This window comes from Harpegnathos saltator, unplaced genomic scaffold (assembly GCF_003227715.2).
Source record: "Harpegnathos saltator strain DR-91 unplaced genomic scaffold, Hsal_v8.6 scaffold12, whole genome shotgun sequence".
In the NCBI taxonomy this organism is placed as follows: Eukaryota; Metazoa; Arthropoda; class Insecta; order Hymenoptera; family Formicidae; genus Harpegnathos; species Harpegnathos saltator.
In genome coordinates this window covers 177,501-205,000 of record NW_020229895.1, presented here as the reverse complement: position 1 = coordinate 205,000, position 27,500 = coordinate 177,501, and the positions used below count along the sequence as shown (strand labels likewise).

General features: G+C 51.2%; 1 protein-coding gene across 6 annotated transcripts in view; it reads right to left on the bottom strand.

Moving 5' to 3' along the window:
• exd (PBX homeobox extradenticle) overlaps window positions 1-27,500 on the bottom strand; it is a 49,972-nt gene that overhangs the window by 6,538 nt on the left and 15,934 nt on the right. For 4 of the 6 annotated variants that reach the window (XM_011152662.3, XM_011152664.3, XM_025304916.1 and 1 more), the window contains exons 3-7: window positions 13,598-13,851; window positions 8,125-8,315; window positions 7,814-7,949; window positions 7,422-7,518; window positions 5,206-5,393 (exon numbers count right to left, since the gene is read on the bottom strand). In XM_011152662.3, the coding sequence (XP_011150964.1) occupies window positions 5,206-5,393; window positions 7,422-7,518; window positions 7,814-7,949; window positions 8,125-8,315; window positions 13,598-13,851 (866 nt within the window). Of the gene's footprint in view, window positions 361-5,205; window positions 5,394-7,421; window positions 7,519-7,813; window positions 7,950-8,124; window positions 8,316-13,597; window positions 13,852-27,500 lie in introns of all 6 variants that reach the window. The other 2 variants (XM_011152665.3, XM_011152663.3) reach the window with 2 other exon arrangements.

Here is a 27,500-nt window from a genome sequence, read left to right as displayed (position 1 = left end):
GCTAGGTACGATTGCGAGCGTTTTAAACCGGCCTGACGCATCACTGGAAACACAAAAAAAAGCACGAGAGGCCGAGATCAGTTTACGCGCATCAGTCCCGATTTCCACGTTCACGTCTCATAATTTCCTCCGTCTTGTATGATCTTTCATTCTCCCTCCTTCCTTTCTCCCCCTCTCTCGTGTTTATCTTTCTAATCTTTCACACTCTCCCCCCCTCCCCCCCTCTCTCTCTCTTTTTCTCTCACAAATTTTCACACTATCCTCCCTTTTTTCCTAGCTTCGACTGCATGTCTTTTGCGTGGCTGTCTGATCCGGTGTCTCTCTTTCACTCTCTGTCGCCTTCTAAGAATTTCGCTTCATCTGTATGAAGAAAAAACGTCATTGAGTCTCGATGTCGGGATCCGGTCGAATTGCAGTTATCAATCTCTCTCTCTCTCTCTCTCTCTCTCTCTCTTTCTCTTCGTCCCCCCACCCTCTCTTTCTTTCTCCTTCTCTCTTCTTTTTTTCCGACCGCTTCGCGTTGAATCGCAATTTTAATGTCCGACACACTACGAACTCGCTCGATATCACACGTCCGAGATTTACGATCCGTATATTTCCAGTATAAATAAAATCCCATCTTTGGCGACTAGCGGAACACTCCTCGCTCGGATCTGTGCAACTAGTGAGGCCTCTTTACGAGCGCAGCGGAGGAGGAGTATCGTGCGTCGTCCGGGATCGTCTCTCGGGCGTTGAATCGATTCTCGCGAATCTCGCGGCCTCCGCGACGAATCGTCAAAGGTGATGGAGAGTAGAAGAGACGGCGCATCAGATGGATCGTGACAGTAACGTAAGGTAAATATATATATATATATACCAGATACCAGTGCCAGAGAACTGTGTCTGCGACAAAGCGCGCTGTCTCTTTCCCCCTCTCGAGACACCGTTCTCTCGATTTTTTTATTTAACGTTAACACGTTAAGTGCTACGCTAAGACATGGCAGAATGGTCTTAGCATGAGCAACATAATTAGATCAGTAGTAATTTATGACCGTGCAAATTTGTTTTTGGATTTTAAGCTATCACAGCGACAGATTACTCTCTCTCTCTCTCTCTCTCTCTCTCTCTCTCGCTCTCTCTCTCGCTCTCTTTCTCTCTCTCTCTCTCTCTCTCTCTCTCTTTCTCTCTCTCGACCCGCGCAACGTGTTGTCCCGCGTTTCTGTGAATGACCGATACCGTAATAAATAAATAATAGGATTGGCGGCCAAAAGAGTTTGAATCGCGCGGACAGGAGGAAGGATATCGGTCTGAAAATCTCGACATTCGATTCGCCGACGTGGCCTCTCTCTCACTTACACACTTGGGGTGTGCAAACAGACAATTATTGTTGTCGCAAACTCAGTTTCCTCATGTTCCTTATCGCTACTATTACTTGTTAGATTCGAAATACCAACCAGTAGCTGATTAGAACGAGAACAAAAGAAGAGGGGGAGACGGAGCGGGGAGGCGAAGACAAAGACGAGGCGGTGATAAGATATAAGTAATGACGGAGAATACAAGTGGATTATACTTGACCGGTGCACAGATGTTAAGAGTCAGTCGGGCCGGCGTGTGAGGTAGGCTCTTTGTGCTTAAAAATGTAAAGAGTGTACAAAAGCGATTGCTCACATTTGTTACGTATGCGATTACGGGAAACATTAGTGCCAACTGCAGCGTCAAAGGGAACTTGTTGTTGCCGAACTCAAACTCTGCCGAACAGAGTCGGGTACACATACATACATACATACATACATATATACACACACACACACACACACACACGTACGCACGTCGAAATTGGAAAAATTGGCGTCGATCGAGCGACGCTTTCCGAAGCGAAACTGCGAATGCAGAGAGAATCTCTTCGAGAATAAAGTCGGAAGAGAAGGGATCAAATCATCATCGTTCACAAACGACGGCCATAGCGCAGAATCCAGCTGTGTGTAAACATCGCGCAGCAACTTTCGATCGGCTGGATCGAGACGACTGCTTGTTTGTGTGTATCGCGAAAAAGGATGAGTTTATCCGGCGACACTATTTAAAACGGCGAGAGATCGTCGAGCCGTAAATTCGCGCTACGTAGCGTATTGTGCCGCCGCACGAATCGTATCGCAGAAGAGGAGAGCGCGCACTGATCGAACGATAAAAACCGATGGAACTTAACGCCAGCAAGAAAATACGGATGGAAGAAGGCGGGCGCCGCGTTTCAGATCGATAGAGAAGTAGAAGACCCATACAAAAGCCGGAAGTGACTGCGGAACAGCGCGGCTACGAGCATGCATTTTAGTCGCTTCATTTCCACCTTTCCGCGGAGAGAGAGAGAGAGAGAGAGAGAGAGAGAGAGAGAGCGGCGCATTCCAGCCGCTCCGGGTGAGATCTCGGAATAGGACGAGTCAGACGGACCACGAAATTAATTTCGTCTCGAGCTTTTCTTCCCGACGCGACGCGACGTTCGTTCTCGATTCCGTTCGGATTTCATCTGTATCTTATCGAGATGAAAGATTCGCCCGCGTCGGAACAAATGAGGGAGGATTTGTGGCCGGATACACACATATCCTTGACGTGCGCACACACACACACACACGCTTGAAAATTGCAGTCACTTTACTCTCTCTCTCTCTCTCTCTCTCTCTCTCTCTCTCTCTCTCTCTCTCTCTCTCTCTCTCTCTCTCTCTCTCTCTCTCTCTCTCTCTCTCTCTCTCTCTCTCTCTCTCTCTCTCGCATTGTACGTCGAAAGTGTATGAATTAAAGTCAAGAAGAAGTCGAAAGAAGAAAAATGAGAAAGAGGAGCAAACGGCTCCAGGACGAGCATGACGATTCTTTTTTCCTTTTTTCTTCCACGGCGACAGAATCGCAGTCGCGGCGAAACATCGCGACAGGTGACCAACGTATCGACATGTCGAATATTGGATCCATCGGCAAAAAATTCCTGCAAGAATCCCCAGCCTCGCTGAATGCGCCCCCGCGCGCACCGTGTGTGTTTATCCGCGAATTTAATTTAACGTCACTCCCTGCTTGCTGTGACATCGTTGAAATTGTACGCCAGTGAGATTTACCGCTACGCTCGAGACGAACAAAGTTCGCCGCGCGCGCGCGGAGGACGCGAAAGGATGCGCCTGTAGGATCTCGGCGCGACGTTAACGCGGTAATTAATACGCGCATCTTAATTTGTCGTCGATCACGATGACGCATATGATTTCTCAGCGAGGAAATCTCACGCGAGAATGAATCGATCGAACGATCGAGAGGAAAGAAGAGAGAACCCAGACTATAAATTGTCGCAAAAAGTCAGCGAGAAGAATCTAACGAGAAAGCGGAGGAAGCTGAAGATGAGGAGGGCGAATGAACGACCCTCGGGGAGCAGCGGAGAATTGATTGGAGCTTATCGACGATTGATACAACACACCACGGTAGAGGATCGTCGTCGCGCGGACAATACCCCGCGAATTTCCCTTCCTCCGTCTAAATTCGCTTCGTTACGCTGCACCGCGGGAATGCCAGCGACTCGTTAGTAGTGGCGTCGTCGCGCATCCACTAGCTCCATTAATATGTGAAAGAGAGAGGGGGAGGGAGAAAGAGAGACAGACAGAGAGAGAGAGAGAGAGAGAGAGAGAGAGAGAGAGCCAGCCCTACCTAAAAAGTGACTTAGCAACTCCAATGCATACTAAGCAAACCTGGCGTTATCGGCGGCTAGCTGAGAGTGTTAGTGAAACGTGTAACGTGTGCCAGTGTTCACGCACAGGTCGTCTGTGTGTACGAGTGTGTATGTGTGTGGCCTGTGTGGAATTTCCTCTCTAGCACCCCTTTTCGACCCTGCACACCCTGCACACCCGCGGCTCTCGGCGCCCTCGAGGCCATCTTTACGAACCAGAAACAGCGTATCCAGCTTGCTACATACATACATACATACATACATACATACATATATATATATATATATCTTCCAGCAGCGACAGCACACGCACCACGCACCCACATTCGAACGCACTCGCCCGCACATATACAAAGTGAAGGTGGGGGGGGGGGAGGGGGATTTCGTATGTACGAAACCACCCGTTTCTCTATGTATCTCTACAAAGAGATCAAAGTCGGAGAATTTAGTTGACAATGCTTAGAGAATGCCGGATTCAGCCCGTGCGCGTGTTATGCTCGAGAGCAAAACTTTTATCGAGATGTGATTTCTTTTTCTAGTCGTCTCTCGCACGAGATACCCTGTATATGTTACCACCGTATCATTCTGACGTCCGAACAGATTTCTCCACCGGTATCTTTTCCAATTCGTCATATTTTTCGCTCTACTTGCGCTCTTGCGTTCACTTAGTCTTTTTGTCTCGTTTTCTCCTAGTGTCTCTTTTTCCCTTTATCTCGTCAGTGTAAGTATGCGGGAGGTGAAATGCACGTGCGTTTAATAAGCGATATGTGTGGTCTGGAAATACGCAAAAGGCGACGTCCTCCGATGTCTGAAAAAGAGTTGCCTCGGGCTCTTTTTGCGCGATCGACGATACCGGGAAATTTACGTTGGCAATGTCAGACTCTGATTACCGTTAAGTTTAATCCTCTGTGTTCATTAAAGAAGAAAACAAATGAAACGCTTCATCACGTCGACGTCCGACGATTAAATCCGCGAATAATTCATCCAGACAAATCTCCTCTATCCCGATGAAACTTGGCGATAAAAGTCAATTGGAATATTCAAAGATCGGCGCGAGGGAAGAGGTGGTCGCGCGCGGAAATTCGTTATTATTTAATAGTTGTGCTCGCCTTCTCTCTCGGACGGAATTACATTTGCATATTAAATACGCGCGCCTACCGCGCGATTTCTAAACCACAGCGTACAGCAGCAGCAAGATCGGAGAATAAGCTCATGCGTGGTGGTGTGCGCAAATGCAGATTCCAAAAAGCGAGTTTCATACTGCTACTACGGGAATCGGCTAATGAGAAGCTATTTTTGTCTATTTATCTATATATACATACATACATACACACACACACACATACACACACACACACACACATACACACACACACACATACACACACGCGTCATATTTATGTGTGTGTATGTGTGTATATATATATATATATATATATATATATATATATGCACACATATGTATGTATCTGTGTGTATGCATTTGTGTAGAAACATCCTATATGCAGGAGATGCTACAAGTCTTTGCTGTTTACCTGGTGCATAGGGTCGTATCCCATGGAGCCGTCGTTGTACGGCTGCGAGCCGTAGTCGCTGCCGTTTATTCCCATGCTGTATCCGGCCATGTCTTGCGGTCCACCGGGAGGCGCCGGCGACATCATCGGCGTCGGCGTGCCCTGGCTAGCACCGCCCATGCTGTACGGCGACGCTCCTGCAAAAGCTGCTGTAGAAACAATCGCGGTGCATACAAAATTCGAAGGTGCGATTTTTAAGTTCTTCAGCCAACAACACAGCGAACGTTTGTTTCTCTCTGTTTCTCCATGTGTCTCGAGCTCTCACGCTCTCACGCTCTCTCTCTCTCTCTCTCTCTCTCTCTCTCTCTCTCTCTCTCTCTCTCTCTCCCCCCTCCCCCGTCCCCTCCTCTTCTTCTTCCTTTTCCCTTTCATTTACGAAAATGAAAAGTCGAATTCTGTTACGAAACTCGACTTAAACTCGAGCTCGAGCTCGAGCGAATCGAGCTCGAGTTTGAATAAGGACGCTATTACGTCTGGATATAAAGGCACTCGAGCGATTTCGACTCGACGAGAGAAATAAGATCGTCTGATCCTCGTCCGCGGAAATCAGATCCTTTTTGTAATTTGTTCCGGGTTTGTACAAATGCGCGACGGCGACGTTCCGAAGCCGGGTATTCCCCACTTTGCTTGTAAAACCTTCGCGCCATTCGAGACGAACGTGGTTCCGCGAGGCTGGGTAGAGAGAGGCGAGGTCGTTAGAATTCCGTTTCTTTAATTACGAGAGAACCGCGGGCCGTTTCATCGTGAACGTGGTCGAGGAAAGACAAATGCAGAGAGTGTTGAAAGAAATGCGAGAAGCTCGGAATCTCCATCGTACCCTCCGACGAGTCTCCTCCCTCTTCTCTTCTTCACCGCTCTCCCCTCCCCCCCCCCTCTCTCTCTCTCTCTCTCGCAGTTCTCTAGCTCGTGCGCTTCGTGCGTTCGTTTCCTCCCCTCCTCTCTCGTATAATTGGTGAGTTAAAAATATCTCACGCTGGCGCCCAAAATAAAGTGAGACGCCTCGGTAGTTAAGCGAAGCGCACGTAATTGCGAGCAGGGTGGGATATCCACGAATCCGTAGAATTTCAAGACAGGACCGGGAGTTTTCCTTGCAATTTTCACGAGAACGAGAGGAAAACAGATCGCCGAGAGGCAGGTGAGGCTGTAACGAGAAAATTTCGCATAGTCTCTCTCTCTCTCTTTCTTTCATCTACATGCTGTCTGTGTGCATGCGTTTGCCGCTGCCTTTCGAAAACTTTTGAATTTTTGAGAGGAGCACGCGAGGAGAGCATGCGAGTGTGTGCCGCTGGAGAACGTGCCTCCTCCTCGTCGATCCTCCATCTCGTCTGCCGCAGAACTCCGACTGATTATTTTCTCCTACTCGATTCCGCAATTCGATCCCCCACTCCTGCTCCCGAGGAGGTTTATTTTCGTTAGGTAATTTTCCTCGAGCACCCTGAGTCACACTCGAAGGAGGCAATCGGTATATCGTTAGATTTATTCTCTCGCGACGATTTATCGACGACCATGATAACGGCGGCGGTGTCACCGTCGCGCCGAACCGAACAATGAGCGGTAACTCAGTCGCCTAATGATTTACAGTAATGAGATTCCCTCGCCGCCTTGATTCCGAGTTTGACGCATAAAAAGATAACGGGACGCGCGTGAGACAAAGAGGAAGGGAGAGAGGGACAATGAGTGAGAGAATGAGAGAGAGAGAGAGAGAGAGAGAGAGAGAAAGAGAGAGAGAGAGAAAAGGAAAAGAGACTTGTTCGTTATCGATCGCGAGAAGCTCGCAAAACTTTCGCGTCTCCCACCTTCTTTTTTTTTTTTCTTCACTTCGCTCCGCGAGAGAGCTTTACCTCGACGAAGCTCGACGATGACGACGCGACCAGAGAAGCGATAAGCTCGAGACCATCGAGAAATAGAAAAGACGGTGGCGATACAAAAGCGCTCCGGAAGAAATTTTACAAAGCGCGCCATTCGCGTTTCCATCGTTTTCGATTATTCCATTGTGGATAACGAGGTGCATCTTACTCGCTCGATTACGGAGATATTCGCACGCGTGAATACTCCGTATAGGGCGCGCGATTTCGCATTACTTTCTCCCGCACTCTTCCAGAATTGTCCCTAACGATTTAAACGGAACGAACTCGCGAAGGAATACTTGTCTCTCGTTAGCGAAGGTTGCAACTTACCAGCTGCTTTTTTGGCGGCATACAGATTCGCTTCCTCCTGCGCTTTGCCAATGTTCTTCTTATAACGTATCCTCTTGTTCCCGAACCAATTGGATACCTGTGAGAGCACACGCGAAAGAAGCGAACGCACGCGTTTATTTCAAGCTCATCGCGCGACTGAATTGTACGGTAAAAGAAAGCATCGAGAATGCTTGACCACTTGTTAAAATCAAGTTACAAACGGGGAGGGGGGGGGGCCTGAGGGCCGTTAAAAATGTTCAATCCTATGTAAGCTCACAACGAAGCAGAGTTTGAAGAGCGTTACTTGGAAAAATTCAGAGTTGCGCTAACCAGCTGAATATAACGCAATAAGGTATACGCAAAAGTCTTGCGTCTTCTAATATATACGATACCTGGCTTACGGTGATGCCACATTTTCGTGCAAGTTCCTCCTTGGCCTCTTCGCTCGGATACGGGTTACTGAGGTGTGAGTAGAAGTATTCGTTGAGGATTTCGGACGCCTGTTTGCTGAAATTCCTTCTCTTGCGTCTGCAACAGGAGTGATTTCGCACCCGACATTAATCGCAACTACACGACACTGCTTCTGAACGACTTTCGATCGCGCGAGAATAACGCGAGAATGAACACGCGCTTGTCGCGTGGTCAGCAAAATCTGAACGGCGGCGTTCAGGACAATCCCGCGACATAACCTCTAGACACAAACCTGGCGTCCAGGAATCGACTCCTCAGAATCATCACGGCTTCGCAGGTGGACTGTTTGAGCTGCATTTGAATACTGGAGAACTTCTTATGTATGATCTGCACCATCCTCTCGATCTCCTTTGGCGTGATCGGCCTTGTGCGACTCTGTTCCCTCAACAAGTTCATCACGTGTGTGGTAAACTCATTACATGCCTGAAACGCACCGAGAGACAGGGACGTGAGATGCGCGGCAAAGTTCAAGTGCCCATCACTGAATACACGATGAATTAAAAATACAGGGGAGCACAAATTTGAGTGTATTGCGAGTTCGCCGGCGTGACGAAAGGACGATGCGAGACGGGTGTGAGGTAAGCGCTGAGAGCTACGAACCGGTATCGAGAGTACGGAGGCGAGAGGTCGAAGAGGAGGAAAAGGTTCGAGCGACGACGACGAGGGGAGAAGAAACGAGAGACGAAGAACGCGTACGTATAATGCATTATTCCTGGTGGCTGCTCGGTTTAAGGGAAAAAGGACTTTGCCCGATATCAGTATTCGAGGTGAGCACGCTGCCTCCCGAAAGGGAAAAGAGCCTGATAGAGTGAGGTAAAGAGAGAGAGAGAGAGAGAGAGAAGGAGGAGAGAGGGAGGGAGAGAGAGAGAAGGAGGAGAGAGAGAGAGAGAGAGAGAGAGAGAGAGAGAGAGAGAAGAGGAAAGAAGACGGGCAAGGGGAGTGGCTTTTCCTGAGGGAAGGAGTCGGGAAAAGGGAGGGTGTCGGGATACGAAAGGAGGAAGCGACGAAGAAAGGGGATCGAACAGGGTGGTTTGCAATTTCGAAATGGATTCCGCTCCTCCGACGACCCCTCCTGCCCCTCTCTCCCCCCCTCCTCGCTCTCTCCGTCTCTCGATCCACCGTGCGCGGCTTCTCGTCTCGTTCTCTTCCTCTTCGTTCCTTTCTTCGCACGAGACCCGTGGGGTGGATCAACCCCGTTCGCGTCGGCTGTTGCACGTGTCAGAGTAAGAGGGAAAGCGGAATGGAAAGATGTGGGAGGCAGGATGAGGAGAGATGGGGAAGCAAGTGCGAGGAGCGAACGGAGCGCCGTTGAATTGGATGGAAAAGCCATAGTGAGTCGCGTTTTTCCACGGACTGATTTCTTTTAATTTCTGTAAAGCTTCGAGTCACAGCTGACTGGCTGACGGCGACACTAGTCGCAACGCGATATTATCGCGAACAAAGCAAACAAATTGGCTATGTTGATCTTTATGTTCCCGCAACTATTGTCTCAGAACGCATTTTTATCGTTCGCGTACTGTACAACACCCCGTGTATAACGTCTCTATCCTTCGACTCTAAAACAAGATGACGTTGCGCGGTGGCTTTAGAGAGAACCGAGATAACCTGTTATAAAATAGCCAAAATCAATGCTGCTATCTCTCTTCCGTCTCTCTTCCGATTTTTCCCTCTCGCTGTTGCGACAAAAGATTAAGGATGAAGCAACGCGTATAAGGTTTAATTAGATTAGGAAAAAAGAAAAACAACAAGTAAGGCGCCGTAACAAGTTTGCGAGTCGCTTTTGCGCTGGCGAATTATATTAAAAATGTTAATTTTATACTCGGCGATGGAGATGCCGCGCGCGCGCGCGCTGTCGGTATCGTTCTTTCGTCCAAATTACGACGATATTTCGAGGAACGCAAGTTATTTGCATTCTGCAATCATACTCAATACGATTTACGTTAGGTGGTACCGCTAGTCGAGCGCGGATACGGCGGTCGTTGTAAAACTAAATATTTATGCGCGCGTAAAACGCTCGCCCCCTCGCCAACGCCAACGTCGGAAGAGATGCATTCCACACCGTGCTTTCTCTCAAGATACAATACAAGATAATCGGACGCGCGGCAGGAATCAGAGTTGGAAATCGCGGGTAAGATAAAGGCGAGCGGGCGGGCGCATGTATCCCGACGAAAATTCACGGTAGAGACGATGTTTGCTGGCGGTGATCACGCGATCTCGTAAAACCCGATGCGGTTCTATTCTCGTACTTGTCACGCCATGTTGCATAGTCAGGCAGACATTCAGCCTAATGCAGCGACTCGGCCGAATTTGAATAGTAAATTTCGCTTATGCCCCAACTTTCCGTCCTGACAACGTTGACTAACGCTAACTAACTGAGCCAATAACCGAACTTTTCGGAACTGTGCGATCGAGATATTTCTGTCGTGTGGCGGCACGTCATCCACGCGCAAACTTTCTCCCGCGATATTTCGAAAGAAGAGAAGGAAAAAACGAATCTCTCTCTCTCTCTCTCTCTCCCTCTCTCTCTCCCTCTCCTCTTGCTCTCAGAGAGAATTTAACGAGCGACTTTTGTTCAATCCTCGTTTAATATTTTCTTTTTTTCATTCTCGTCGCAAAGCCGCGGACAAACGAGCTTTTGCACAAAAAAAATATGAAAGAAAGAGAAAAATAAAAAAAATAAGGCAAAGTCCGTTCGAAACTCGAGACAGAGAAGTCACGGTGGTGAAAGAATTCGAGAAGAGAGAGAGAGAGAGAAAGAGAGAAACGGTCTCCTCCGTCGCGGGCAGAGGGTCGGTGCGGGCAGAGGGAGAAGATTTAAAACTCGTTAACGGCGGCACGTTTATCGGCGGACCACCCCCTCGCGGCGCGAGTTGCATCGCAAGTGCACGCGAGCGCATACGTTGAGCTCTCTCTCTCTCTCTCTCTCTCTCTCTCTCTCTCTCTCTCTCTCTCTCTCTCTCTCTCTCTCTCTGCGTGCGTATTGTGCGCGCACGGCGGCTACAAAGAGCCGCGCGCACGCATTACAGGGACGCGGAGCCGGGCTGGGAACCGCTTTCGGAGGACGACTGTCGTTTGCAATTTATATTGATCGCGCGCTCGCGAAATACGCAGCGCGCGCGTCGTAGCCGCCGGTCGCCGGTCGCCGGCGGCTTTTGTCGTCTTTAACACGCGGGGAAAAATACGCGCGTCAAACGCGCTCTCACCTTTTGTTTACGAAAACAAAAAGACACTCGCGGGGCGCTATCGCGGCGAGGTGTTAAGGCAAAATAATTTCACGCAAAAATACGGCACGCCCTTTTAATCCGACCCTGACGAATGCGCGCTAGTGGACCTCGGGGCTGTGCGTGTTTACCGCGGGGAAACATCAAGCCCGCTGACACACGGTGAAATATGGGGTCGAAACGGGTGTGGCAATTAAAGCACACAGCCCACGCGCGCACACACGCACGCACGAATATACATCGTGCACGCACCCACGTGTGTGTGTGTATATATATATATATACGTACAGCCACGGGAAGTAAATGTACGCGAAAGGGAAAAACTGCCAGCGAAAACGCGAGCGGCGTTAAAAAGAATTATGCGCGTAGGGCCGATGAGCGGGCCCTATTTACGGTAAGAATGGCCGATTACGCGCGACGTCATGCGAGTGTAAGGCTTTTTACGGTAGCGACGTCAAGCGGAATGACGGTAATCTGTCCTGCGGTGAAAAGGGGATGCGATGACGACGAGCGATGAGTACCGCGCGCGCGCGCGCGCGATTTCGTAATCGCCGCACCATTTGATATCGCGACGAAGATCATCGCGCGCAGAGATCGTTCCAAATATATTATTCAAATATATCAATTAGCTTCCCAAGGGACTCGTGTGTTTCGACGAGACTGAACGAGTCCGAACTGAAAATTCCTATCTTTATCGTTCGGCGCGTACAACGACGCGCTTTTCTGTCGAGCACAAAAACTGCCTCTCATCGGATTGAGCAATTACGGCGCGGGCGGTATTGCCGAATTGCGTGGGAGGGTCGCGGACCGGTGGTTAAAACGAAAAAAAGAAAAGAAAAAGAAAAGGGAAGCGACCAGAGAGAAGAAATTCTTAATGAAACGACTCGCGATAACATCGTCGAATTTCCGCGGCGAACGCGGTAATAGCCCCGCAGTGATTTGCGTCGTTTTGAAAGAACCTGTATCACGCGACACACACCACTCCGCCGAGGGCAGTCCCCCCTCCCCCCCCCTCGTCCGGCACGCGAGATTTTACTTAGCGCAAGCGGACCGGTTCATTAGCACGCGAATCGCCGTGCCCGAGACGGCGCGGTCATTTCACCCGGCATGCACGCATAACGTCGTTCCTTATCAGTCCTTATCATCAGTTTTTTCTCGCGAGCGCTCGCGAAAAGCGCTCACAATCGAAGATTCCAAATCGGTCGGCGTTTAGCCGCGCCTTGGGAAAATTTGCAATTGGAAGAATCGCGCGCAGACCCTCCCTCCCCTCCTTCCTCCTTGCGGAGGGCCGTAACGTCAAGATGACGTAACATGCACAACCGCGTGCGCGATGGCAGACAGTCAGATTAATGTTCCTCGCTAAAGGAGGAATAAAAGTTGTCAGCGGAGCGTATCGCTTAATAACGGTGTGCACTGTCGCGCGAATTTTTCATCGCCCGCGCGATCGCCATTCGCATATTAGCAGCGAATCCACTCGTGACATCGGCGCGTGTAGCGACGGCGCGCGCCATAAACGCGCCTTAACGAGGCCGCGAGATTGTCGATGGACGATAAATTCGCGTCGACGCCGTTGAATTTCACGAGCGGACAGAGCGAGAGAGATAGAGCGGCCAGAGGGAGAGGGAGAGGGGGAGGGGGAGGGGAGGGGAGGAAGAGAGATTATCGATGGTGGGGAATCGAGCCGGCTGATAGTACGCCGGGATGGCCGAAATTTGTCAGCCGGTCGGATCTCAACGATAACCGCGCGGGGCTACGTTAAATTTTTCATTTCGCCGAGAGTTTTCCCCGGGCGAGAGAGAGGTAAGTAACGGCACTCGTTTACGCGGCCAGTTCATTTCACTGTTCTCTTTTTCCTTCTCTATCCCCCCTCTCTCTCTCTCTCTCTCTCTCCCCCACTCCTTTTTTTCATTCCGCGTCCACAAAGTCGGCCGATGATAAAACGACCGATGTAATTCCCGCGACCCGAATTCAATACTCGATACGCCGCCGATAATCGCGCGGCTCCACGCTCGCAGAATAATATTCATAAGCGGGCTTTATTTGCATAAAGCGAACGCTGCTCTCGTTCTCGCTCGCTCCCCCCCCTCCCCCCGCCTCTTCGAAACGAATAATTTTCGCGACAGGGAAGGCTGCGGGTGGGAAGGGGATTTTGCGACATCGCGCGCGCAAACGTAAAAATGTTTGACTGCGGCGCGCGCGCGTGTGCTCGCGAAAATCAATACGGGTGTTATAAGCTTAACCCGTTTGACTTAATGGATTGGCCGAGAGCGGTTCGCGCGCGTCCGATGTCGCATATTTATGAGCTGTAATCAAGATCACACGAGATTACACGTTCACGTGCGTGAACGACGGCCGATGTGTCTGCTGTATTCTTCATATTATCATATATTGTATACGTCAGATTCCACGCCAGGCGAAGGCCAGCAGGCTGATTTTGCCTTTAGTCGTGCGCGCTTGATGATTCGCGCGTGAATTTCGACATACCTGTTCGTATTTCTCAAGCTCTTGGTGATAAATCTGCCTGATTTGAGCAAGTTTGGCTCTGTAATCAGAGTGCTCGATGGCGTTGTCCGGCTGTCCGGGCGGCCCGGCAGCCGCCGCCGCGGATGCCGATGCGGCTGCTCCAGCACCGCCGCCCTTTTCTGGTCCGGCAACACCCTCCGCGATCAACATGTTGTCCAGTCGCATTAGCTGTGGATCCGGAGGTTCTTCTTCTTGCGTGTTTCTCAGCGAGAGGACTGAAATCAGACAAGAAGACTGTGCGTTAGAATCGAGCCTACCAAGGGGGGGGGGAGGAAAGGAACACGCCCTTGTCCCGTGTACACCCCCTTTCGTTTCTTTTCTCGAAAACGCTCGTTTCGGCACGGTAGGGATCCAAGGATCCTGAAGGAAGATATGATATCGGGACACCGCGCGCGCGCGCGCGCGAAGACGCGCAGAAGGGCGCTCGCGCTAAATTCGAAGTCGGTCTCGCCGCATTCGCCGATCATAAAAGAATCAATTTTGCTTCGGCCGCCGCTCGCCCCATCAAGCGTCTCCGGGTCCTTCCACTCCGCGTCTTAAGGGCCCGTTGCACGCAGTGGTTTAGAACGGGTAGTTTTCCGCGGTGTAACAGCGGTTTTATTGTACTTTTACGGCGCATGATGGAGCTGGACGACCCATAAAACCGCAGAGGGACTTTCTATACCCCCCTACCCCCCCCTACCCGTGTCGCCCTCCGCTTTCCCCTCGCTCGGGACGCGCCCTGCCGAGAAGATGCAGCCCCGTCTTCGACAGTTAGCACCCCCTCCGAGTAAACGCCGGCATGCATACAGAAGAGAAAGCGAGAGAAAGCGAGAGGGAATAGAGCTCTCTCTCTCTCTCTCTCCCTCTCTCTCTCTCAGCCTCTTCGACGAAACGTCACGAGGAATATCTCTTCGTCAGGGAGACGGCTGCTTTTGCATGCGAATCACACAGGACGTGTCTCTGTCGGTTATGCAACGAGATTACGTCGATTCGACGTAAAATCTCTCTGCACGAGAGATTGCGGTTAGGATGCAAAGAGCGCACAGCTCGTGTCGTACACAGTTTACGGTCTCTCAAGAAAAGAAAAAAAAAAAAAAAAAAAAAAGAAAAAAGAAAAAATTGCGAGGGCGACTTTAAATTGTCAAATTTGCAGGGAATGGAAGAACCCTCGTGGTGTATATCAACGTTCACGCAGTGTGTCCGCCAATGTGATCTGTCTGACAAATATTCTTGTTGTTATTGCTAAAAATATTGTATATATTATTATCGCATTATTTTACACTCTGCGAGAACTTTCACGATCATTTGGGCAACGTGTCGCGCCTACACACCCGCTGGTGTGGTGGTCTCGATGTCTTTATGAATGAGCTCGCATCCGCTCGAATTCGCACGAAACTTTCCTCCTTTGCTACTTTTCGCCACGGAGTCTCGCGAAAAAAGTCCCCGGGGACGCTCCGGGGGAAAGGGGGAGACGAACGAGGAGACTTCTCGAGGATCCGCGGAGGCGTGAAACGAATGCGCGGAGCTAATGCATTTATACGAAGTGTAACAATTACGCCGGTTTGGAGAACGAGTAATCTACAGTTCCTGGTCTCTGACGGGACTCTAGGGAGGTCGGTTCGCTAGAGCGGACGCGCAGTTGAGCAACGATAGTTCCGACGTCTCGCGTCACAAGACACTTTTTGATCATTGACAGATTTGTCGCATGACGAATATGCGTGTTGTCATCATGCCAACGGTCAAATTTTTTTACGAGATCCTTGGAGATTTTCACGTGTCGGCTAGCGACCAGAGTAGCAGGATTTAGTATACGTATATAGTCAGTCGGAAGATTAAAATGAATTTTATCCCTTATAGAGACTCGAGTTGTTGCGTCACGTTTGACGTTCCCGGATTGGGATGACGCGTGAAAATTAAATTACGCCGAAGGAATGCACGATCGGATCGCTACGAACGGGGAGGGGGGGAATGCCTCGGAATGAATAAGTCGAATAAGTTTCGAAATCGTAGCACGTCCCACGGCACTTCCACGGACGACTTAAGAAGGGGTTAACGACAGTCAACGCGGCCATTAAAACTTCCCTGCTGCAGCCGGGAACTTTTCACGCTGCGCTGCACTGTGGGTAATTAAAAATGAAAAACCTCCGACGGCGTCGCCCGCCGAAGACGGCGGAATAAAACGTCGGTTTACGGCGATGCGGAAGAACTCGCGCCATTGAAAGTTAAAAGGCCGAGCAATTTCGACCGCTGATACGAGCGCGCGCTCGTTCTCCGAGCTGCAGTCGATGGAAATAAAGATTTACATTCGTTCCTCTCACCGCTGAAAACAACAATTTAGCGACAAGCTCTCGATAAATTTGCAAATTAAATCGTTGCTGATCGAGCAGAAATTCTGAGTCGCCTCGCTGAAAGCAACTCGCACGCACTTTCCCTCTGAATCACTGGAGAGTAAAATTGCTCCGCATCGATTCGCGATCAGGAATAATACCGCGGGGGGAGCTGGGCTCCGGGCTAACGCGGAGAAATCGCGATATGAAACTCCGCGTGAATAACGTGAATTCCTTCACGGTGTACTCCACGGAGTGATACGGAACGTCAAGCCGGTCAGTTGGCCGGTTAGCGAACGTATAAGAAAGCGCGCGCGCGCGCGCGCGCGTGCGAGAATTAAACGTTCTTTCGGAATTATTTTCCTGCTTGCACCGGTGAAACGGGAGCGGGAAGGTTCGAACGGGGGTGGCTTACGAGCAATAATCTGGCTATTAGGGGGTGTAAGGGGCGGCCCTGCGTGCCACGCTGAAGAGAGACCGGGGGCGGCAGCAACCTCCTGCGGGGGTCCTTACAAGCGCGTAAACTCAGTTTTACTAGCAGTTAACATTTTACGACTCAGACGGTCTGCCCGAGCTGTTCGCTCTCGCTCTCGCTCTCGTTACCTCTCTCTGCACTTTGCTCTCTTTCTCTCTCCTCACAATTGACACGTACGCAACGCGCACTACTCTGTACGGGACACCCAGTGTATAAACTACCGCCGCCGCCGCCGCCGCCGCCGCCGCCACGGGAACAGCGACGTATATAACGCTCTCGTCGTTTTCGAGGGTCGTTTACGAATGAACTACATTAATACGACACCCCGTTGAAGAGCGGGCTAATTGCTCGACTAATCCCCGTGTCCCGCGACTAAGGAGACCGTAGGTAATTCAATGCGCTAACGGTAACGAATATCCTCCGATCGCGACGACGAGACGAATCGTAGCGCGAGCAATTATGTTACGTATCTCTCTTTCTTTCTCTCCCTGGGCTCTTCTTCCCTTCCTCTCCGGCCAACAAACGCCAATCTTTTTCGATCGCTTTTTTCACATCCGGCAGATCGACCTCGCATTTTCCTCCTCGCGCTCTATCTCTGTTCCATCTACCACCCTCGCTCCGCTTCCGCATCCGAGTCAGCCAGTCCGCGCTGTTTTCCATCGCGAAAAGCGGGTAGCAGCCGACAACCCTTTGTTACCGTGCCTTATCTTAATTGCTTTCACGGGTTCCCGTTTAGATCAATACGCACCACCGTTGCTCTCTCTCTCTCTCTCTCTCTCCTCCTCTCGCCCCTTACTCTTCTGTTGTTTCGCTCCGCGCTACGAATCTAAATTATCTGTAGGGTTGTTTCGACGCGCGGATCCCTGGCTGTTCGTGTCGCCCTCCCTCTCTTCATCCCCTCTATCCTTTCTCCTTCCCTTTCCCTTGCATATTTTAAGAGCGCCGGTTTGAGCATCTCGTCGAGTTGGGACTCGTCGAGATGGTCTGAATTATCACACTCTGCGTCGTTCGCGGGCGGTTAGGGGATAATATTTCTCTTTACGACGTTGTTATTTTAGCACGGATGAGCCGTCGAAAAAATATTCGAAATATATCGATATTGACGCCGACATTCGTGGTAAATGTTGACCCAACATTGGTCTAAGTTCGTATCGTCTAGGACCGACCTAAGATGTTTAATTCCGACCGAACCGTTCAACTTGCTGCACAGGACCACCCCTCGCAAAGTCCGTTTTATCATTTTTTCGCCCATTTTCCTCACTCACGAAAGTCGGCCCTTTCTCACGCCTTCGTTCTCTAACCCGAGCGTGACACGACGGCGAGGAGGCTTGCAGAAGAGGAGGGAGGTAGGGAGGGAGGGAGGGAGAGAAAAAAAGAGAAAGAGAGAGAGAAAGGGAGAAGGGAAGGTAGCCGAGATGGCTGCTCTTTTAATTCGAGGGTGAATCCCGGCAGTAAGAGGTTCGTTTTCCAAGAGGTAACCAGAGAGAGAGAGAGAGAGGGGGGGAAGAAAGACGCCTGTGTCCGTACCCCCTGGGATCCTATATCGTCGCTCCGTCGTAAGAATATACCGGTCCTTCCTGATTTACGAAGAGAATCGAGACGCCAGGCTCGTGTTTCGTGGCTCATTCTCCCTCATCCGGCGCGACGTGACGCGATACTGCCGGCTCGCGTGCCGGTTTCGACTGTCGAAATAAAAGGAAAAAAGAGAGAGAGAGAGAGAGAGAGAGAGAGAGAGAGAGAGAGAGAGAGAAGAGAAAGAGAAAAGGGGAAAAAGCACACGCGTTTGAAAAAGCGGTAAACGCGCTTCTAAACGCGCAGCGGAAACCTCGTATCGGAGAATCAGGTGTATTCCGTTCGCTCGATCGAATTTATTTCCAATAGTTAGGGTCAACGTCGTTTCAAACGCGACCCTAACGCGTCACCCACCTTTCTCCTCTGCTCTCTTTTCTCATCGAGAATTTCGATGGCAAACTCATTCTCGATGCCAAGCCTATAAACGCAAACGACTCTTCCGACGGTTATGTCGATCGCGAGATAAATTATATCGTAGGAACGTACCGGCGGCCCGTCGAAATATTCGAGTGAAATGTTCCAGTCACGAGGACGTTCAAGCTGAGAGAGAGAGAGAGAGAGAGAGAGAGAGAATCGCGGCTCGTACTCGCATCGAGAACAAAATTCTGAAACAAACGTTCGCCGTTGCTAACGTAACGGGTAATGGCGAGTGCTCCGAAATTCGCTGTAACACGCTGTAGCGCTCGTGAATTACCCTCAGCGGTGCAGTCGCACCGACACCCTCCCAACCCCCCGCCACCCGCGGTTCGCATCACATCCCGTTGATCGCGGATTTATCGACGCGGAAGTTCCGGGTGCCCGGCGACGAGCGGGGATTTCTGGCCGGGCGGATCTCGAAACTCTTCTAGCCCGTGAAAAACAATGTTTTACGAAGTTCCATGTTCGCGTTCGTTTGCTCGCGCACGTATATCTCCCGCTTTATGTTGCTCGCGCGCGCGCGCGCGCGAGAGAGAGAGAGAGAGAGAGAGAGAGAGAGACAGAGAGGGGGGAGGGGGCGAGAGAGAACTTCTCTTCTCTCCCCCCGACGATTTCTTTCACGCTCTGGCAATTTCGTGCTTCCGCCGTCCAAAAAAGGATCTCGGCGCGAACTGTGGTATTTCGTTCTCGCAATGCTTCGCGATGTTTTTCCAGCATCGACGCGTTGCATCGTCCCTTCTTCCCTCCCAACCCTTCCCCCGCACCTCCTGCTTCTACTCCTTTTGCTCCTTCTCGTATTTTCCTATCCTCCACAACAACTCGAATTCGCTCGACCATACCTTCGCCATGTTCCACCCGTCCAACTTTGCCCGCCACCGCCGCCGCCGCCGCCACCACCACCTACCCTTTTCCCTTCTATTATTTTTCTTCCTTTTTCCAGCCACTTCCGCCGGAACACTCGTCCCTTTTCCGCTCGCTGTAGCTTTCCTCCCGCTTCCAAGGCCGTAAATCAAAACTCGACGCGAAAACGCGGCCAAATGTACACAACGCGCGGCGCCCGATGTACCGGGTGTCCGGAACGATCGCCGGCGGCCATCGATTTCCGCCGCCTGGACGGGATAAGCGCGAAGATATTCAGCTCCCCGCGAAAATGTTCGGCGCACTTCGTTTCTCGGCTGTTTTAAAGACGATATAAATCTCGACCACCGTTTTCGAAACTAACGGATCCGACGTGAGAGCGATCCCTCATGTGTTTGTTAATCCGCCGCCGTATGACACACATCAAGTGCCAACGACAATTTATCAGTTTCGCTTGTATGTAGACGTCACTTGGGAAATTCCATGAAAGCCCAAACACAGAGGACGCACAGAAGGCGATCCGATGACGCGGACGTTTAATTTCTCGATCCCTCGAGAGTCGAACGAACGAGACAAAGGACCACGACGCAGCCAATGGATCGCGCAGCGTGCCCCCTTGTAGCAGAAGCGCGACAGAGAGCGCTCGGGGGGGGGAGGGTGGGTGGGACGACACTCCGTCAGTGGCCGTGGGGGTCGAATAAAATTTTACGGCCGCGAAATCGTCCAATAATTGTTACGGCTCGCTTTGATCGCGTAAAACACGTCGTAAATGTCGGAAGGGACGAGCCCCCGGTCGACAGGAATTACTCTTTAACCCCCTTACGGGAGCATTATGCCGCATTACCCGGCCACGTCGTTGCGTTTGCGCCCATCTCGCCTCCATCTCTCCGTCCGTGTGTGAAATTGTGTATGTCTTACACTTTGCAGCACGAAGGACGCGTCGCGCGTTAAGTACGTACACGCTCGATAATATCTTGACGCTGTCGGCAAGTTTTCTTCTTTTCTTTCTTTTTTTTTTCTTTTTTTTTTATAATCATACACGTGCAAACAAACGAAAACGTAGTCAGTATCCGAAGCCGGAAAAACGCGACGCAGCAGGCACAACAGCGCGGTTGCACTCCAAGGCGGTACTACGATAGTATCGAGAATACAACGCCGTTGGTAACCACCGGCAGCGCAGTTCTCAAGTATTACCAAGCCATTGTTCATTTCCATTACACTCGAGCCGAAGAGCAACAAGTTTAATAGTCCTCGCATGCGGTTTTATCGCACAATGAATTTCTAAGCGATTGCACACACAGCGACACTGCGCGCCCCGCGGGCTATATTGATCTTGGAGTAGCCGCGATCTCGATTACGTGTCTCGAATACGATATGAAACGTGTCAAGTGCAAACAGCGACGCGTCTGTCTCATCTTCGTGATGTCATCTTCACGGAAACAACGAGAAATCACGGCACTTGTTATCTTCATTTATCAGATCTGGAACCGCGACCGACGGATTTACGTATACCAGGAGGACGTTTCGTCGTCCTCTTTAGATACGGCGGCGGTGACAGTGAAAATATTAATCTCCAGTCGATCGGAAGCGTTACACGTTAAGAATCGCTTACAATTTAAATCGCTCTTCGTTTTTCATCCGGCCAAGGAGACTCATCGTGAAGAAGCTCGCATTAAACTCGATACCGCGGCACGATCGCCTCGGGTGCGATATTCGTCGGCGAAATGTGCATCCGAGACACCCAGTACGTCTTACGACGAATACACGAGTCGCGTGTGGTCGTCGTGTGTGTGTGTGTGTGTGTGTGTGCGCGCGCGCGCGCGAGACGAAGACGGCGCAACGACGAGAGGTCGGGCGGGATCTTTTAATGAAACGCGGATGTTAGAATGGCAGGAACGCTGCAAAATGGTCTAGGCGTGCTATGTACCGGGCGTACACACGTATGGAACTTACCTACACATGCGAGGCCGCGCGCGATCCGCTAGTTTATACACAGACGAGCGAAGAGCCGGCACCGAGAGACAGGCGCGGGATGGTATAACTATGGAAGGCATCCGGCTGGGACACACACACACACACACACACACGTGCACATGTGTATATACTACAAAGTAGCGCGTACATGTGCGCATGTATGTACGAGCGAGAGAAGGAGCGCGCGCGGCGTCTCGAGGCAAATTAAGCCCCTCGACTCCGCTTCGGCTTCGTTATTGAAGTGGCATTCCTGCCTGCTCGGGAAACCCTTGCCGAGGACTCGTCGTCGTCGTCGTCGTCGTCGTCGTCGTCGTCGTCGTCGTCGTCGTCGCAATCGTCGTCGTACACCGCAACGATAACCAGACTTTTTTTTAATGGCTTAATAACCGCGCACGCGAGGAGCGTTCGCGCAAACGCGCGACACAGGTGAAACGCTCTCGCACACGCTCGTGAGCTCGTGTGCTCGTGTGCTCGTGAGGCTGATTAATTATTTAATGGTCGCGGAAACATTGTCGTCTAGTCGGGCGGGTAATCGCAGTAGTCGCCGCCGCGCGTATAAACCTCATAAATTCCTCGACGTGCTATCTGTATGATCAGGTTGACTATAAGAGACACTGTAACCCCCGCGCGCGCGCGCGCGCGCGTTCGCAAAGTTACGAAACCTCGACGTACGTAAGTATTGTTTTTGCCGGTCGCGGAGATACTCTAGACACACACACACACACACACACACACACATACACAATTCGAAACTTCCGCAGCTGCGAGTTCACAGAGCTACGAGGGAGGAAATACGGTGTTTGCATCGGGAGATGTCTATGCCTCCTTCTTTCTTCTTCTCTTTTTCTTTTTTCATTCAAGGCAGCTCTAATGCGCACGTATCAGCGAAACCAGTTAGCCCCGAGTCCACATTGTTGCGAGACAATGCGAAGTACGAGGAGGGTGGTAAAGGCGGAGGGGGTGGTAGATAAAAAGGTCGAAAGGTGGTGCTTCACGGACGAGCGCAGCGCGAAGGAGGTAGGGGAGGGGAAGGAGAGGGAGGATGGATGGGAAGGGGGTATTAATAAAGGGTTGCATGTCTGTGGGAGAGGGAGAGAGAGAGAGAGAGAGAAAGGGGCAGGTCCGCACACGAAGGATGAAGAAAGAAATTCTTATTGCCTGGCAAGTCCGGCTTTTCCGCAATATACAGCGCAGGTGTACCGAATGTGTACCCCCCTCCGCCGCGGCCTCGTCCGTGGAGGGTGGAAACACCCCTCGCACGCATGGTCAGTGCCGTATCCTGTATCCTGAAGACCATCCCCGCCATCGTCTGCCACCCGCCGCCACCCGTCTCGGTCTCGGGCTCGGGCTCGCCTCGTTCAGCAAAATGAACCGGATAGCGTCGATCTTTACGAGCACGTGAAAAAGAACACTTTTACGCCTTATATAATCTTTATAGTTCATAAAGTATCGCTCTACGCGGCAATTACAGCGTCTCTCTCTCTCTCTCTCTCTCTCTCTCTCTCTCTCTCTCTCTCTCTCTCTCGTTTCCTTCATGTCCCTTTTCTTGTTTTCTGCTCGCGACAATTATTCCTTTCGATTCCGACGGCGATGTTATCGCGTTATCGCTGCACGTTCCAACGCGCGATACATTTGTGCTTTCCGCCGAGCGCGCCGTTTTCCAATATCGCGTACGCCAAAGTGCATTAAGAATATTCACAATGTCCGCCATATTATTCGTTCTCGCGCGGTAGAACGCCGAGCGACACGAGCCGACAATGCCGATGATAGAGTTTGGGCCGGGGGGTGCCAGGAATTTACGAGTGCGGGGATATAAGAGAGGACACATGTTTCGTCCGTAGTCACTGTAAAATTCAACAGTCGCGATAATCGATTAAATAAACACGAGACGAAGAGACACCTACGTGCGCCGGCGTTTCACCGGCGAGAGAAAGAGAGAGAGAGAGAGAGAGAGAGAGAGAGTCCATAAGTTCCGCAGGGTGAAACAGGTCCGTAACACGCCTAATGACTCTATAACCTTGTTTATGCCTGGCCAGAAGAGCGACAAACTGGAAACGGACGAGCAGCCACTCAATCCGTTTCTATTTCACGCGCGATAAGCTGCCGCGCCGCCGCCGCCGCCGCCGCCGCCGCCGACGTCGGCGTCGGCGTCGTCGGGTTATCGGGAGCGAGCTCGTAATAAAGTCGGTATCGAAAATAACACGGGGGATCCGCGGCGAAATTTCGAAAGGATTTCCGCCGATCGCCAAAGTGCTGATGGTGGAGGATCTCTATTTAGCGGCTAATCGTATCCTTTTCGCGTGTGCGATGAGAAGAGGGTAGGTAGGTGCGCGAAAATCACGAAGTTAGGTTATCGCTCGACGGAAGCGGTGCGGTTTGCGGTAGAAATTACAAGAGGCCTGAAACCGCGATGGAAAGCTTAACCGCTATGATATGACGATTTTCTCGGGAATAACGACGGGAATGTGCGGGAGCGCGCGTGCGCTCCCCTTACGTTTTGCGAAATTCTAGCAGAAATTGTAGCAGCCTGTCTGGCGATTTTCTCGAGAATCGGAACCGGCTGTGAGTCTCATGGTGTTTTAGGTCTCTTGTGCCGACGAGGGCCCCCTCGCGAATGACCGGATATACATTTCTTTTTTTCACATCGTCCGCGAATGTGTCGAAAAATTCTGCTGAGCCAAGTAATTTCCTTCCCGAGTCTTCGGCCGGCCGAAAGCCCGTTTCCACCGTATCGTCTCTTTTCTCGTTCTCGGGGGGGTGGGCGAACACGTCGGCCAGAGAGAGAGAGAGAGAGAGAGAGAGAGAGAGAGAGAGAGAGAGAGAGAGAGAGAGAGAGAGAGAGAGAGAGAGAGAGAGAGAGAGAGAGAGAGAGAGAGAGAGAGAGAGAGAGAGAGAGAGAGAGAGCGAGGAGAGAAAGAGAAAAGGCAGGGACGGCGTGGAAGGGGTGCACCGACGTTCCTGGGGGTGGAGGCGCAGGAGGCAACGTGGCGTATTGATCGAGTGGCTCTCGCGTCGACCAATACCACTTTCGAGCCACCCGGTAGGTCCGTGTGGACCTGCGTACGTATCCGCGAGACGTGCGCTTGCGCGCGTGTATGTGTATGTGCGCAAGAGTCAATGTCTATGTAGCCACGGAGCGACGTGCGTCGTATATACAGAGTGCTTCACGTAAAATGATCCGGTCGCATGCCGGAGAGATGTTCGAGACTGAAGAAAAATACAAGGAAGAGAGAGAGAGAGAGAGAGAGACGCCGGCACTCGGGAGGAAATTTGAAACGAAAAATCTGGAGGAAAATCTACAATGTGCTTAGGTTCGATCGCTCGCGGGCTTGAGACAAGACATTTTTCTCACATTCATATATGTTTCCCCACGCTTCCGCAGATTACCGTGTATCGTCGACACGGTCTTGTCACAAATGTCCCGATTGTTTTCTTGTAATCGCAGCACCGTATCGTGTGCAACATGAATGCGCGAGACATTTCCGTCGCCTTTTTCCATCGCGGTCCGTACGCGATGGAGCAAGCTGTATGCGTCCTCGCTCCGCATGGAGAACGAGAGGCAATGGTCAGAAAATAACTCAGTCGGCGCGTTTCCGCGTATACATAGACGCGCGCGCGCGCGTGTGTTACTACACACGTGGGTGTGTGGTATGGTGTCCATGTGCGCACGCGCGCAACCACGGGTGTGGATGTGTACGTTGAAAACACCATGATCTATGGCATGTGCATCCCGCGAATAACGCCGAGACACTTGGCCTGGAAAATCTCCGGAGTGCATTCGCACGGATGCACCGGGAAGCCGCATACTATATCCGCGCGAGCAAATGCATATACGTCAATGGACGTTGCACGAGGAGGGGAAACTACCGCTCCTTCTTCGGCGTCGCCACCGCTGAGGAACTTTCGCCGCGCCGCGCCGCGCCGCGCCGCGCCGCGCGGTCCAAAGTCACCCGGAGGCAGCGGTCCACGAAGAGCGAAAATATCGACGATGTCATTTTAACGCGGGCCCTACTTCTCCGGGGAGGACCCCGCTTCCCCGCGGAGGACCCCGCGGAGGAGAAATTCCTCTCACTCTCTTCCATCCTCGTGGCGAATTTACGAGGCCGACGCTGGAGTCCCGAGGGAAGCTAACGATACTGCTCTGTAAGGAACTGTAAGGAGACGAACAACTGTATCGAGACTCACTTTCTTGGGTCTTGTTGGGCTTTTTTTCTTTCAATATTAATTAGCATCTCTGAACGAGAGTAGTAAGTGGATGAATTTATTCTCAGTGCTCGCGCGCGCGCGCGCGCGCGAGATAGTCTCTCGCGCGGAAATATCGATACTCCGCTGAACTCTCGAGTTCATCCGCCGCAACCTACCGCGTGAGGCTCCAGCTAGTCGCGCGGCACACGGCGCATGGAGAATCGGTCATGTTTGCAGCTGGACGCCGCGCCGCGTAAAATCGAAAGACCTTTACGTGCTTCTTGGCCGTGCGGCTGGAAATTATTCGAGTGGCGCTTTATACCTGATGTCGAGACATCCGCGATAAAAGTCAACGACGATACGACGACGCGCGATGCGCCTTTGGCGAAACGAGCGCCTGCTCGCGGCCGTAGGACCGATCCCATCAAAAAGATCGAAAGTCGTCGGGGAGGAAAAGGTCAAGGTTCAATTTCCGACTGGGATCCTCTGGGCGATTTAAAATTTAGGATTCCATCAGAACGAACACCCTGAGCCGGCGAGCTCTTTCCACTCGGAGGCGTCGGGATCCTCCCGCGTCGAGCGAAATCAGGGTGGGAATATCGTTGCGACGACGCTAGAGAGAGGGAGCTTAAATCTTGCAGTGTATTTATGTGGTATTCCCATCGAAGATTCGAGTGTGTCTTTTTTCTCGCAGGAAAGAAAAATGGTTTCGCTGATGCGAAGATGTGGAGAGAAAATGAGATGAGGATATCCCATTGTATTTGCAAGTGCGTAACTTAACGGTATTATGGCTTTACGTTGTAACGCATTCTCATGGCCATTGACAACGCAATTTTTCACACGCAAACTGTGTACGTGGAGCGTCATCCTTCGTTTAAGGATGGACAGAGGATCAGGAGTTTCCTTCGCGTTTCGTCGTCGCGTCACGCCGGTAGCTCCCGCGAGTGCCGTAAACGCACACATCGCACCTTCTTCCGGTCAGCGTCATCGCTGGAAAGACCACCCTGTCGGTTTTTCTCCCTCTTTCTCCCCGTTCTCCCCTTCTGCGCTTTTTCGGTTTTCGGTTAACGTGTACGCGGTTTGTTTCTCTCGTACACGTAGCACCGCGTGGTGCACCAAACCCCAGGTTTCAACACTTGCCAAACTTTTCGCGCGCAGCGCAATTTTGATAATTGTCACCGATTACAATATAGCGAGAGCTATTCTCGCGGAAGAGTGAATTTGTCTCTCTCGCCTTTTTAGTCTCGCCGGCCGGGTAAGTCTGATAAATTTAACAGCTTCCAGAGAACCGCGAGTTAACTCAATGTGCGTTAATAGCGAGACGTTTAACGTCCAGCTGCTTGACCGACATCTATGTTAATGCGAAGAAAAAAAGGGTAAATTTCTGTCGAAATAATAGATTGAAAAGAAAAAGAAAGAAAGAAAGAAAGAAAACGCTCTCTCATGGAAGCTCTAATGGAGCCATAGCCATCGGACATAGCCCAAAGAGGGGCCGGAGAGGGCAATCCGTCCCTGAGGAAGGGAGGGAAGGTGGATGGTCGGCACTGTGCTGGCTCGGCTTCATCCCCACCGAGCCCTCGTCGAGGGGGAGGGCAAGGCGCTCGATATCAAATTGTGGAAAAACCGTCGGTGGAAATATCGAGGATGGAACCGAAGACACATTGTTGTGTGTGACTCTCGTCCGCTTAAAGTTCGTCTTTCTCTACTTTAATCTCGATAGATTTTTATCTGTTGTTTTCCCGCCGGCCTTTACATATCTCTTCTCGGGAATTGAGTCCCACCCCCGCCCGATAGTTGCAGATAGGGGGGATTCGTCGGCGATTGTACAATCAACTCAATCAATTCAATAACGTGACAAATTGAAAGGAAAGTCGACTCGGCGGAAAAGGGAGCTTTCGCTCTACACCACCCTCTTAAAACACCCCCGCGCGATTTGCGAGGCACTGCTGGCTCGGTAACCGCGGCGCGCATCGTGTGACACGGTGTCATTATTAAAGAATCTTATTAGCGGAACTAGGACCGCCGGCGAAGTCGCGCGCACATCTGGACCCCGCCGTTCATCGACACGCTCACA